At 55.0% G+C, this 12,593-nt stretch overlaps 1 protein-coding gene across 1 annotated transcript in view; it reads right to left on the bottom strand.

The window, feature by feature from the left end:
- The window catches only part of CRTC1 (CREB regulated transcription coactivator 1), a 32,774-nt gene that overhangs the window by 19,335 nt on the left and 846 nt on the right, over nt 1-12,593 (bottom strand). The window contains exons 2-7 of the mRNA XM_008580165.1: nt 10,803-10,936; nt 9,635-9,841; nt 6,670-6,807; nt 5,514-5,575; nt 2,941-3,035; nt 1,424-1,509 (exon numbers count right to left, since the gene is read on the bottom strand). Coding sequence (XP_008578387.1) covers nt 1,424-1,509; nt 2,941-3,035; nt 5,514-5,575; nt 6,670-6,807; nt 9,635-9,841; nt 10,803-10,936 — 722 coding nt within the window. The remainder of the gene's footprint in view (nt 1-1,423; nt 1,510-2,940; nt 3,036-5,513; nt 5,576-6,669; nt 6,808-9,634; nt 9,842-10,802; nt 10,937-12,593) is intronic.

The raw sequence follows: 12,593 nt of genomic DNA, 5'->3' as shown, positions 1-12,593 counted from the left end.
TCAGCCAGTGAGCGGGAACCTGTCTGTATGTGGGATCCGAACCCTCAGCGGGAGCGCCGCCACACCTCCCAAGCGGCGCACTATAGTAGTGCGCCACCAGGCCGACCCTGGACCCTCATCTCCTTATCCACCTTTCTGCTGCTGCTGGACGATCTGTATGTGGGATCCGAACCCTCGGCGGGAGCGCCGCCACACCTCCCAAGCGGCGCACTATAGCAGTGCACCACCAGGCCGACCCTGGACCCTCATCTCCTTATCCACCTTTCTGCTGCTGCTGGACAATTAAGTTGTTTTCTGATTTTGTCTGGGCTGTTAGAATTCTTTAAAAAGCTTTTTTTCCCCAAGTATGACAATCATAGGCATTCCCTGTGCTAAACTGGAACATAGGGACAGTCTGTGTGCAGTCAGACATCCTCACATACCTGGTCTGTCTGTGTGCACGTATCTCTGTTTGCATGTATCTCTGTGGGTCTTATGCTTCTCTAAATACCTTTCTCCTACAATATCATTGTGAGTTTCTCTCCTGCTTTTAGAATTCCTTCAGAATCCCTTCTTTTTAAAAAATTTTTATTGGTTATGAATATTCATGGGGTACAAAGATGACAATCACCACTTGTGCCCAAGATGTGATGACAAGATCCATACAGGCTGCATGTCCATTACCACCAATTGCCATTACACCTCGTGTCCCCCACCCAATTAATCCCCAACCTCCCTACCCCTCCCACTTCCCCCCACTGCACACTGTATCCTGAGGTATATTCTCTGCAAGTCCAAGACACTACTGTGGTCTTTCCTTCCTTCCTTCTTCCTCTCTTAGCTCCCACTTTTGAGTGAGGACATGTGGTATTTATCCCTCTGTGCCTGGCTTATTTCACTCAACACAAGTTTCTCCAAGCTCATCCATGCTGTTGCAAATGGCAGAACAGAATCCCATCTTGGTGAGAGAGTGAGGATGATCTCCTTACAAATCTCCCATTGTTGAACGTTCAGGCTGTGCCAGTTAATTTCAAAAGCTCTGAATGAACACTTCTGCATACAACCCTCTGTGCTCATTCCTCAACTCCCTACGGTCAAGTTCCTGAGGAATAAGAGAACTGGGATGCAAACTTTTGAAAGGTTTTGAGGCGGGCTCGTGTACTGTTTCCCAGAGTGAATGACTACCTGGCAATTCTGTCTCTTTCAGCACAACTTGACTAGCAACGGGTTTTAGTACTTTGCATGGTTTTTAGCAGTTTAACAGGCCTGCTATGGACATTAAATGGACTTAGGGATTCTCTGAATCTGGACACCAGCAAATCTGAGTGCGGTTCACTCATCAGGGAAGGTGATGCCCTCTGACATGCCATTCCTTATCTCCACCCCGGCTATACTTGAAAAGAACAAGAGGGAAAAATTCTTCTGGAAGCCCATAGGCACTTACCTTCTTGGTATCCCATGCTTGCTTGGGAAGGTTCTTGTCTGCCTCCGACGTGGTCTCCTCCATTCCCGGGACTGTTAATAGCAACACTGGGGCAGGGGGATGGCAAAGAAGGAGAATCAGAAAAGAAATTTCTTTGAAGCCTCCTTGGAGGCGCTGGGAGGATGCTTCCCTGACACACGGAGTCACGACCGTGATAAGGCTGTAATTGTCCTAACAATAACTTCTAGGGGTTGTACTAAAGCTACAGAAAGGGGTTTCATTAAAAAAGAAAAAAATTCAAGTAGTAAGAGAATCTGTGACTTAAAAAGAAATGAAAACAAAAGCCTTGGAGCCCAAGGACATGTTGATTCTACCTCCCAAGGAACCAACAAGAGCCTTGGAAGCCTCGGACTACAGAGAATGGAAGATCTCTCCACTGAGTGGCCACCTGGCCCTGCATGCCCCACAGTGCCCGTTCTGCACCCACCGCCCTGCTGACACCTGAGACCCATGTTATAGCTCCCTTCCATGGTTACAGAGGGTCCCGGGGAATGAGGACATCCTCCCACCCACCCCCCAAAAGCCCTGTTTGCAGGGAACCCACCAGGGGAGATGGCAGCCTCAGAACATCCCTCAACAAGCTCCAGACACCATGTCCAACCTCCTCAGCCCTGGATGTTTTGGATGCTCCACTTTTATTACGGAGACATTCCCTTCTGCATCTTGCCTCTGCTGCCTGCTGAGCTGGGGTCCCATGGTGAAGGTGTGGTTGACAAGCCTTCTCTGAGCAGAACCTCCCTGGTATATCTATACGCCCACACAGTGAAATGCTACCACAAAAGCAATAGGCATTTGGGCCTTTATTATATGCTTTTCTCTGGTTTCCCCATCTTGGGCCAGATGAGGCCCATGTGGAGTTTCCTGGGGCTGGCCTCATGGCATCTGCATGCTCTTCTCTGCATGATGCTACCCCAGTTTTTAGGATGGCATATTCCGTCCTTGAAGGCCCCAGGGATGTGCGCCCAGTTGGAGAGGAGGATCTGGGTAAGAATTGGGAAGAGATGGGCTCGGGGGCTGTGGACAAGGAGGGTTCTGAGCAGCAGAGCTGGGAAACAGACCAGTGTGAAGCCCTGAATCAAGCCACACCTGAAGCTGAAGGCCTACTCCTGGACTGCTCTGTCATGAGCTCATAAATGTCCCTTGCATGGACTTGCTGCCTTCCACATTTGAAATCATCATCTGCATGACCCCCAGACTTTGTGGCCATGCCCTGAATCCCTGAATGAAAGCCAATGTATGTCTGCAGGGGTTGTTTTCTCTGCCCAGAAAACTCCTATTTACTCTTCAAAACCCAACTCAAGTAGAACCACCTCTGAAAGCTCCTCTAAGCCTCCCCAGCTCCCACATCAAACCCACAGCACAGTCCAAGTCTTCCTTTGAAGATGTCTCCACCCATGAGCTTAAGACCTCCTGGAGCACCAGGGCCGTCTGCTAGACTTGCCTGAACCCAGCAAACACACCCAAGTCCCTGTCCATACCTCTTTTCTGGTGCACGTCCTGGGACCCACCCGTAAAGGATTCTGGCTGGGTGGGCGTCATTGTGCTCTGGTGCAAGGCGGAGTCAGAATTGGTCCTGGGGGACAGGAGAGAGACAGTGAGCCTCGGCCTTACGGGAAAGAAAAAGCACTCCTGATCCCACCCACGTTTTGCCATCCCCACCCTGTCCAGGACATGCTCCACAAGATGGGGGGGGGGGGCAGTTGTGGGCCATTTTTGCAAGCTGCTGCACCTGAGCAAAGCCCTAAGGACATCGTTCTGAAAAGAACCACCAGTGACCATGGTTTTTGTCTACAAAGTCTGCTGAAAACAAAAAGCAGCGGCAGAGATGTCCCTCTGTCCCTAACCCAGCCCCGCCCATCCCTGCCCCTCTATGAGCTCCTTGGCTCTAGAGAAAGAATGGTGCCTTCCTGCTGAAACCCCTGAGGGAGAGCCCAGTGGTCCCACAGGGGACCAGCCTTGGGGGTATGAGCCCCTAGCCCATCACTGGGTCCCCCCCTGGTAACAAACACCAACAGGGGACTCTGCCCTCAGGGATGCTCAGCTACAAACCAGGTGTGATGGGTGAGAAGGGAAGACCTGGAGATGGTCCTGGAAGGAGTGAAGCCCCTTGGGGTCTCCCTAGTTGAGAAAATGACCGGACAGGGGGCAGAGGGTCTTGATTCAACCAGCTCAAGCGCTGCTGGGAGCCTAGAGAGGCTCCACCCTCTGCCCTGGTGACCCCAGTTCTGGGAACTGATGAGAAAGGACAATCTGCCCCTGGCTGTAGGGGTGCTGCCCAGCAAAATGTGGGTTCTTCTGCACAGCCAGCAACTCAAGAAGGAGAGGAAGGGCTACGTGCACCCGATGAAGACACCCCAGCCACTGAGAGGGACTTGGAGATGATTTGGTCTGAGGATAAAAGGTTCCAGTGAATCAGGACAACAGAGCCTTGGACCCTGGGGCCAGGCGTTGAACAGTGACGAGCTGGTTGGGATCCTGGTCCCACCCCCCGCCAGCTGTGCCCTGAGCAAGTATCCTGACCTCACTGTGCTCCACTTCTTTATGTCTAAATGGGGATGAAAACTGCCTACTCCACAGAGCTCCATGCATTTTACATCAGTTGGTGCATGTGATGGTGGGAATAGGACCTGACCTCAGACAAATGCATGGTGGATATTTAACTACGTTATGGCATTATGTATCGTATTCCACGTTGTATTATACATAAGTATTTTGAACAGCTTGCTTACTTCTGGTCTTTGTTTACTGAAATCGTCTATATATACAGTTAACCCTCTGTATCTGCGGGTTCCACAACTGTGGATTCCACTGATTGTGAATCGAAAATACTCAAGGAAAAAAACAATTTAAAAAAATATGTAAAAAAATGCAAAATTTATAACAACCAGTTACATTGTATTAGGATTTATAAGTAATCTAGAGAAGATTTCAAGTACACGGGAAGATATGTGTAGGCCATATGCAAATACTGTTTACTATACTTTTTTATATCAGAGACTTGAGCATCTGTGGTTTTTGATGTCTGAGGGGGTCTTGGAACCAACCCCTCATGGACATCAAGGGACGACTGTATATGTTTTCTTTATTGCAGTAAAACACACATAACATAAAATATACCATTGTAGCCATTTTTTTTTTTTTGTCTTTTGTCTTTTGTCTTTTTCCGTGTCCGGCAACGGATCGCAACCCTCAGTGTTGCCCCTGTACCGGACCGGGGACCGGCAACGGGATCGCAACCCTCGGTGTTGCTCCCGCGCCTCGCTCAGCCAGTGAGCGGGAACCGGTCTGCATGTGGGATCCGAACCCTCGGGCGGGAGCGCCGCTGCACTTCCCAAGCGGCGCACTATCCAGTGCGCCACCGGGCCGGCCCACCATTGTAGCCATTTTTAAGGGTACAGTTCTGTGGCATTAAGTACATTCACGTTGCTGCGCAGCCATCTACATCTATTATTGCAGGTATTTATGTTAACTATATTAGTTATTATTTTGGACCTTTTTAGGTGATGGAATGATGGCTGATTTTTTTTTTTCTCTTTTAGCTACATTTATGAATTTTTCTAACCTTCTATCATAAATTTATAATAATTTTATAATCACATTTCAACTATATTAGTTATTATTTTGGACCTTTTTAGGTGATGGAATGATGGCTGATTTTTTTTTTCTCTTTTAGCTACATTTATGAATTTTTCTAACCTTCTATCATAAATTTATAATAATTTTATAATCACATTTTAAAGACTATTGAGCAACACGAAAAACTGCTCATAATACAGCATTAAATCAAAGAAAACAAGCTACATCACTGAATGTCATATACGGTCCCAAATTTGGTTTAAAAAAAAAAAAAGTCATATATGAGGGGGAAATCTTTAAGATCCCCAAAGCTGTAACCTCAGTGTTGCAGATAGAGCTGATTTCTAGAAACTTCTGGGTGCTTCTCAGTGTTGTCATTTTAAAGTGGCCATGCACTGGTTTTCCACGCATAACCATGAGGCAAGTTTGGTTTTGTTTCTGACAAGAGGGCAGGCAGCTGGCTCTGGTCACCGACCTTCTCCAGCTGGTGTCCGTGGGCGGCGAGAGGTACACGGTGCTGTACGGGCAGCTGTCGGCGTGAGCACCAGTTAAGGGGGTGACACAGTCAGCGCAGACCCTGCCTGTGCAATGTGACACACTCTAGGCCCAGGGCAGGCACTCGGCCCCATGCCAGCCCAAGCGGCTGCTGGAAGTGGGGCTTGCAAGCAGCTGGGCTAACAGGGCGGGGGCGTCTGCTGCCTCACCGGCGTTTCCTGCCGGCCTTTCCCGCCTGGCTGTGAGCAGCCCCTGTTCCAGGGGCTCCCGGGGGTACGGCCCCATCCACCTACCACTCAGCACTCTACTCCTGTGAGCGCACGTGCGGGCTGCACCCCTTCCAAGAGGGGGGGCCTCAGCTGTGAATCCAGGGCCCGCAGGGGCAACAGGGAGTCTAAGTGCAGCTGACCCTGGTCTTGACTCTTCATTCTAGGCTGATGGGGCGGCTCCCGAGGCCTGAAGGCTCAGGCGGGGGCCCAGCTGGTGGAGCTTCCCCAGCCCACGGAAATGAGAACTGGAGAAGAACAGGTTTCTCTGTTCTGGAGAGCTGGGGATCCCAGGAGCAAGTGGAGGCTGCTCAGATTCTGGTGATGGGGGGCCTGGCTGGCCGACCACCAAGAGGGGGTTGCCTGAGCCGGGAAAGGGGGACTCTGGCTGATCTCTGCTTGCCTGAGTCATGGAGGCAAATTTTACTTGTGTCCTATAGGTATGGAACCCCCCTCGTATTTGTCTGGGTCTGGCTCAGACCCCTACAGCCTCACTGCCTCCCTGCGGTATCCGTGAAGAACCTGTCAGCTCCCAGCCCTGACATGTGGGCTCCTTGCTCACAGCCTTCCCAGCCCCCTGCCCAGCCAGGCATCTGGGTTCTCTGTGTCTGGCTTCATCTGCCTCAGGAGTTGTTTCCTGGCCCCCCAGTGCCCAGGCCTAGCCAAAGCCTCCTCAGCATGAAACACCACCTCCTCCAGGAAGTCCCCTGGGGTTTCCCCAAGATTAAGCCTCCCTCTTGATGCTGCCCTGATTCCATACCCAGAGCCAGCAGTGGACAAGTCCACCAGAGCTTGCTAGGCAAATGTGGAGTCCTGCAGTTGCCAACAGGACCCCACTCCCTGCCCACACCCTCCAGAAAAAAAGGATATCTGCCGTCCATGTTTGTCCACTGACAAGGGCCGGCGGTGCGGCGAGCCAAGACGGCCGCGCTCCCGGTATACTCTGTCCACCAGCCCATGGTGCCGGGTGGTCCGGCTGGTGTCTAGGCCAGAGGGCTGGAAGGGTGTCTAGGGGTGGGGAGGAGGAGAGGGAAATAAAGAGAGAGAAACCCAAACAATGGTCACCAGCTATGGCCCAACATCTGCCCCAGCTCTGCCCCCAGATTCTGATTTCAAGGCCCCCACTCCGGAGACACCATCAGCCATCACTCCACAGCCTGGGATGGTCTTCCTCCTATGGTCCCAGTTCCCCAGCCCTTTGAGCACTGGGGAAGGGGATGCAAACCAGGGGCCGGGGGAGCCTGGGATCTGGGACGGCAGGCTTGCAGTGCAGACAGCATGCATGGGCCAGGCAGAGCGGCACAAGCTCAGGGCCTGGCACTGGCCAGGGTGCCAGGGATGCAAACGGCCCGAGCATCCCCCTTCTCAGCCTGGCCAGGTGCAGACAGGCCTCCGCCCTCTCTCTCCAGGCCTGGCCAGCCTCCTATCCCCACCTACGTCATCCCTGGAGGGGCCTGCCAAGAGCCGGCCCAGGGGCTTCCAGCCGAACACTTTTGCAGGGCCCACCTGGCCAAGCGCTAGCTCCCGGGGGGCTTCCAAGTCGAGCCCAGGACTGCTCTTGGTTGAGATGTGGCCCCCCCAACAGCCCCTCCCCCCTCCCCCCGGCAGCACTGGGAGCCAAGAGCAGGCACTTTCTGGAGCCCTGACCCACAGCCTGGCCAGAGAGGGCTTCCTTCCAGCACCTGGAGCTGGTACAAGGCCCCTGGCCAGGCCTTGCTCCCCACTGGCTCTGACCTCCTGGGGCTGCCAGGAGCCTACTCTCTGCTTGCCCTGGCCCTGGGCTGCCCACTCACCATCTGACTGGGGTAAGATTGGCTGCCTTTGCCAGCTCTGGATGTGGCCAGTCCCCCTGCCTGACCATCCGGCCCCTGGGCTCTTCTACCTTTTCTGGGCAGGCGGGCAGAAAGCGATACTGATATTAAAATGAGTCTCCCCTTCCAGAAGACTGTCAACGGCTAGAATCACTATTCCTCCCCGTCTGTCCAGACACCCCGGCCAGTGTTCAGGGCTGACTGTTCTCCCATGCATCTGAGGACTCCCAAGTCTGTCTCTGACCCAGCAAGGACCCTGCTGGCTGGGGTCATTCTGCATATTTGCCCCCAGCAGGCCGTGGGCCTAGAAGACCCCATGACCAAGGAAGGGTGGGAAACTTGCTATATGGGGCCTAGGCATAGGAGGGCAGGGGCTGTCCATCTCCTCCCAGAGATGCCTTGAAGCCCAGAGGGGAAACTGAGGCAGCTGAAGCAGAGCCAGAGGCAGACTGAAGCTGAGCCGGTCACTCCCTGGCTCGCCAGGCCTCACCTGCCAGCCTGGTTTACGACACACACATAGGTGCATGTGTTCAGAGGAACGGACCATGCAGCGTTGAGGCACATGCTCAGATTCTGCTAGGTTGGACCCAGACTGGGATGAGCAGCTGTGGCATCTGCCCCAGATGGACCCCAAGAGTCCTGGGGGCCTCTCGACGCAACCATACGCACTTCCCGTGATGGGGGTGCAGAACGGATCCATTTCCATTTGACGGACGGGACACCTCCCTGGGAGCCACAGGGGCGGCCAGGTGGGGAGCTCGGGGATACCCAGTGCCCACATGGCTCGGGGTCTTGCAGGCTGGCACCGGGGATGCCACGGCCTCAGCCTGGGGGCTCATTTACCAGAGAAACAGGAGCCGCTGCCAGGGCCTCCCCCAGAAATCCGCTGGGCTGCAAATGCAAAGAACCGAGACTTTGAGATGCTCTGGCCTTGCCTGGGCCCCCCCGGCTGTGGGCAACAGATGCCCCAACGGGCCCTGTGCCCCTCCACCCAAGCAGGCCCCACACAGGGCGCAGCTCAGTAGGTGCCCAGAGAGATGGTCTTCTCAAAGGAAGAGGGGCTGAGGGAAACAGAAGGGGAAGAGCAGGGAAAACCCAACCCAGAAAGAGCGTGACAAGGAACAGGCTGTGGATCAGAGTGACAGCCCCACATGCCTGCTCAGTGAGGTGCCCTGAGGAGCCCAGCTGGGAGATCCTGAGGCAGCCTGGGGGTCGCCTCCCCTGTCTCAGTGGTAGTGGGGGTGGAGATAGGGTAACTGGGTAAGGGGGGCACTGATCTCCCTGCAGACAGCCCCGGCGCAGCTCCACCTGGCCCGTCAGCACAAGAAGATATGGCTACTTCCAGGCCATTTCCCAGAGGTGGGGCGGGTGTGTGACCATCAGGTAGACTTCTCTGTGCAGAGCCCACACAGAGTCCTGGGTGTGGCCCTGAATCACAGGCCAGCTCCCCCACCTCACCCCTGCCTCCACCTGCAGACCACAAACAGGGACGAGGACCACGGCCCTTATCTCTTGTTATTTATGATAAGGATGTGCGCAGTGGCTTGCGGGAGCTGCGCTATGTGGGTCTCTGCCAAGAAACGTTTGCAGACAAGTGGGGTCAGGCCACCGGGCCTCCTTCTGAGAATTGCTGGGCTTGCGGATTAGTGAGGCAGGATAGAGCCAAGCCCCAGAGGCCCTGAGCAGTTCCCGCTGCTGCACAGCCAGCCAACAGGTGTAGTGGCTGCCGAATGCTCCCGGCTAGCCCGAGGGCTCGCTGCAGGGTCTGCTGACAGGGGGCGGGCTGGGGGGATCCGGGTGAGCCCTGACCAGGCCATTCTGTTTCCTCCCATCCCCAGGACAATAAAGGAGTAGGCGGGGGCAGGGAAGGCTCCAGCAATTGTCTGGTGACTCCAGCTGTCCACCACATCTGTCAAGCATGCTCTGTGGCCAGGGCAGGGCCTAGAGTGTGACATGCCCCAGGTGGGAGGCCAGGGGAGGCTCCCCCCACCAAGGAGACAGTGGCAGAGGGTGGGGGGGCTCACCTGGAAGGGCAGATCCATGGTGCCGCTCCCGATCTGGTTCACATTGGGCAAGGACCCGCCATAGTACTGGCCACGGCTCGGGCCCAGCTGCAGGTACTGGGACTTCTGGAGCTGGAGCTGCGAGAAAGAAGCCAGCAGCTGTGGTGGGAGCAGGGGCACCTTCCAAGCATGGCCCTCAGAGCGCCAGGCCCAAGGCACCAAAAGGACCTGAACAGTAGGGTCAACAGCATCAGTCAGAAAGATTGCACGACCCCGTGACTCAGATTCTCAGAGAAACCAAAAATGGCAGAATCGGAAACCCTTCCTAGGCAAGGCGGTGTGCCCCGAGAAAGCCCACAACTGTAAACTTGGGGAGCCAGATGCCTTGTTGCCTGACTCGGCAGTGAGTGAATAAGCAAGAGGCCCCACGTCCTGCAGAGGAGGCCCCTCGCCCGCCCGGGGGAGCCATTTCTTATCACAGCCAGAAGCTGCAAATTGACTGCTGGACACAGGAGAAATCATCTTTCCAATGGCCTGAATCAGAGAGGACTGCTCAACAAGCGCACTGCTGGATTTCAAAGGGTGGGACCTGTGACCCTACAGCAGCCCCCATAGGCCATGGGGCTAGGCGGGTCCCCTAGACCCAGCCTGAGTCCTGAGGCGTCCTGCCCAAGGCCGCTAGCTCCTTCTGCACGTTCCACCAGCCTCAGGGGGCCGGGCCCGGCTGATCTCCTTTATCTGGGCTCATCACTACATCACTGGAGAGCGGCTTAGGCCAGGAGCTCCCTGACAAGTCATGCTGCCTCAGAGGGGGCTGGGACCCAGCCTCTTGTCCCTTGAGCGGCTGATTCCAATGTACAGCAACAATGGCAGATGACCCGAACCTGGGTGGACACCAATCCTCACGCCGCCAGGGGAGGTGGCTGTCATGAGTAGGGGTGGTTGCTGGGGTCAACACTGTGACTGCAACAAGGCTAGCTCACGTTCCCACACACACAGATCCTGGCCATGCTCTACAAACTGCCGCCAGGCCGCCCCACTCTCCCACGCTGTCCTGGGCTTCCTGGGGGGCCCTGGACACCAGAGGGGGAAGTGAAACTCAGAAACTGGCTGCCAGCCCAGCTCAGCACCGCGCCCAGGTAAACAGCTGTTTCCTGCAAGCTGCAGCAGAGCCGAGAGTGAGACGGACCTTGCTCGTTCCCGAGAGCCTGCAGGGTGCGTGCTGGAAGGCCCTGGCCCTTGGTGGCTGCCAACTGGACACATCCACCATGAACACCTCACTATTTCCCTCCTCGCGGCCACAGGAGATGAAACCGGCTGGCTCTGGGCTGGGGGAGGGTGAGGCGATGGTGGGCAGGGCCCCCCCTGCCTGGGCATGTGGCTTCTGACCTCTGGCAACCTCACCCTCTTTGTGGCCAAGCTGCATGGAAGGAGCCTATGCTACGTCCACCTCTCACAGACCGTAAAGCCTGGGAGGCCGTGACTTCTTCCAGGTCTTGGTTTCCCCTCCCCAGAGTGAGTTGTACAGACAGGTGAGCGTGCAAACGCCCAGCACATGATACAGGAAGCACGCACACTGCATACGCTTTCCTCACAGGGAACCACCAGCTCCTGGGACACCAGACACTGGGGCAAGAGCTACACCTCTGAGGCAGAGGAAGCCCGGAGTCCAGGATCATCCACAAGACTGGGAACCACCAGGACACTCCCAGCTCCCAGGCTCCACCTCAATCCAAGTCTTTCTCTCCTGCGATGCTCCCACCGGCCCCTGCCATTTGGCTAAGAGACCCTCAGGCTCTGCAGTGAACATCATGTGGGGACTCTGGTCTTCTTTTGGGGGACTCCATGCTTGTCCTTGGTTGCAGGTGGAGCTATGCAGTGGAGGGTTAGCCTGGCCCAAAGAGAGGTCTGGCCTTTGAGCCTGGCTCCTGGGAGGTAACCTCAAAGCCCTTAGAATGTCCTGCCTGATAACAGTGTCACTGAGTACCTTTGGATAGTCTCACATTGTGACTCAGGGTGGGGGCCTCGAGTCATGCAGTGTCCGCTCGACCTCTGGATGGACTGGAGACTGAGGTCAGCCGCATGAGTGGTCAACCATGTGTACAGGAGCAACCCCCCAGAAAACCCTGAACACGAAGGCTTGGGGGAACTCCCTGGTTGGCGGTGCACCATGTGTGTTGTCAGCTTCCAATGCTGGGAGAGTTGCGCACTGTCCGCACAACTTCACTGGGAGGGACAACTGGAAACTTGAGCCTAGCTCCTCCTGGACTCTGCCCATCTATGCCTCTACTGTCGTGTGGGCTTCTCCTCCTCCACCATGTCTCAAATCTTCCTCTACTTTCTCTTACAATCACTCCTACCATTGGATTTAGGGCCCACACTAATCCTAATCCAGCATGTTCTCATCTTAAGACCTTTAATTACATCTACAGAGACTCTGCTTCCAAATAAGGTCACATTCCCAGGTTCCAGGAGTGGACATATCTTCTGGGGACATAACCCACCCTGCTACAGGCCATTAGAGAGGGGCTCTAGTCCACTCCACTTTCCAGATGGGAAAACCAAGGACCTCACACCTGGCACTTGACCCCTGAGTGACCCTGCATGGCTAGGACCACAGGAGTGTTACTAAGGCTGCCCCTCATGGTGGACAAGAGAGCACCAGCTCCTCTGGTGGCAACAGTGACACAGATGTGGACCCGGAAGCTTCTGGTCAGAGCAGCAGTTCAATGAAGACCCTAGCATGCTGACTCCCTCTAGGTGGGGCTCAGTGAGTACCTCACTGTAAAAAGCCTTCTCTGGCCACGTCTGCCCTCCTCAGCCCTAGACCCTCGTTTCCAGGCAGGGACCCATCCAATACTGCCTGTGCCGGTGCCCCTTTTGTACAAAGCCCTTCCTCCCCACCTCAACCGCTGGGTAAAGGTGGCTTCTCAGGCCTCCCTGCACCCCACCCCCTTTTTTTTTTTTTTTTTTTTTTTTT

Source organism: Galeopterus variegatus, unplaced genomic scaffold, assembly GCF_000696425.1.
Source record: "Galeopterus variegatus unplaced genomic scaffold, G_variegatus-3.0.2 Scaffold2037, whole genome shotgun sequence".
In the NCBI taxonomy this organism is placed as follows: domain Eukaryota; kingdom Metazoa; phylum Chordata; class Mammalia; order Dermoptera; family Cynocephalidae; genus Galeopterus; species Galeopterus variegatus.
The sequence above is the reverse complement of the archived record's forward strand: the minus strand, read 5'-3'. Positions and strand labels throughout refer to the sequence as shown.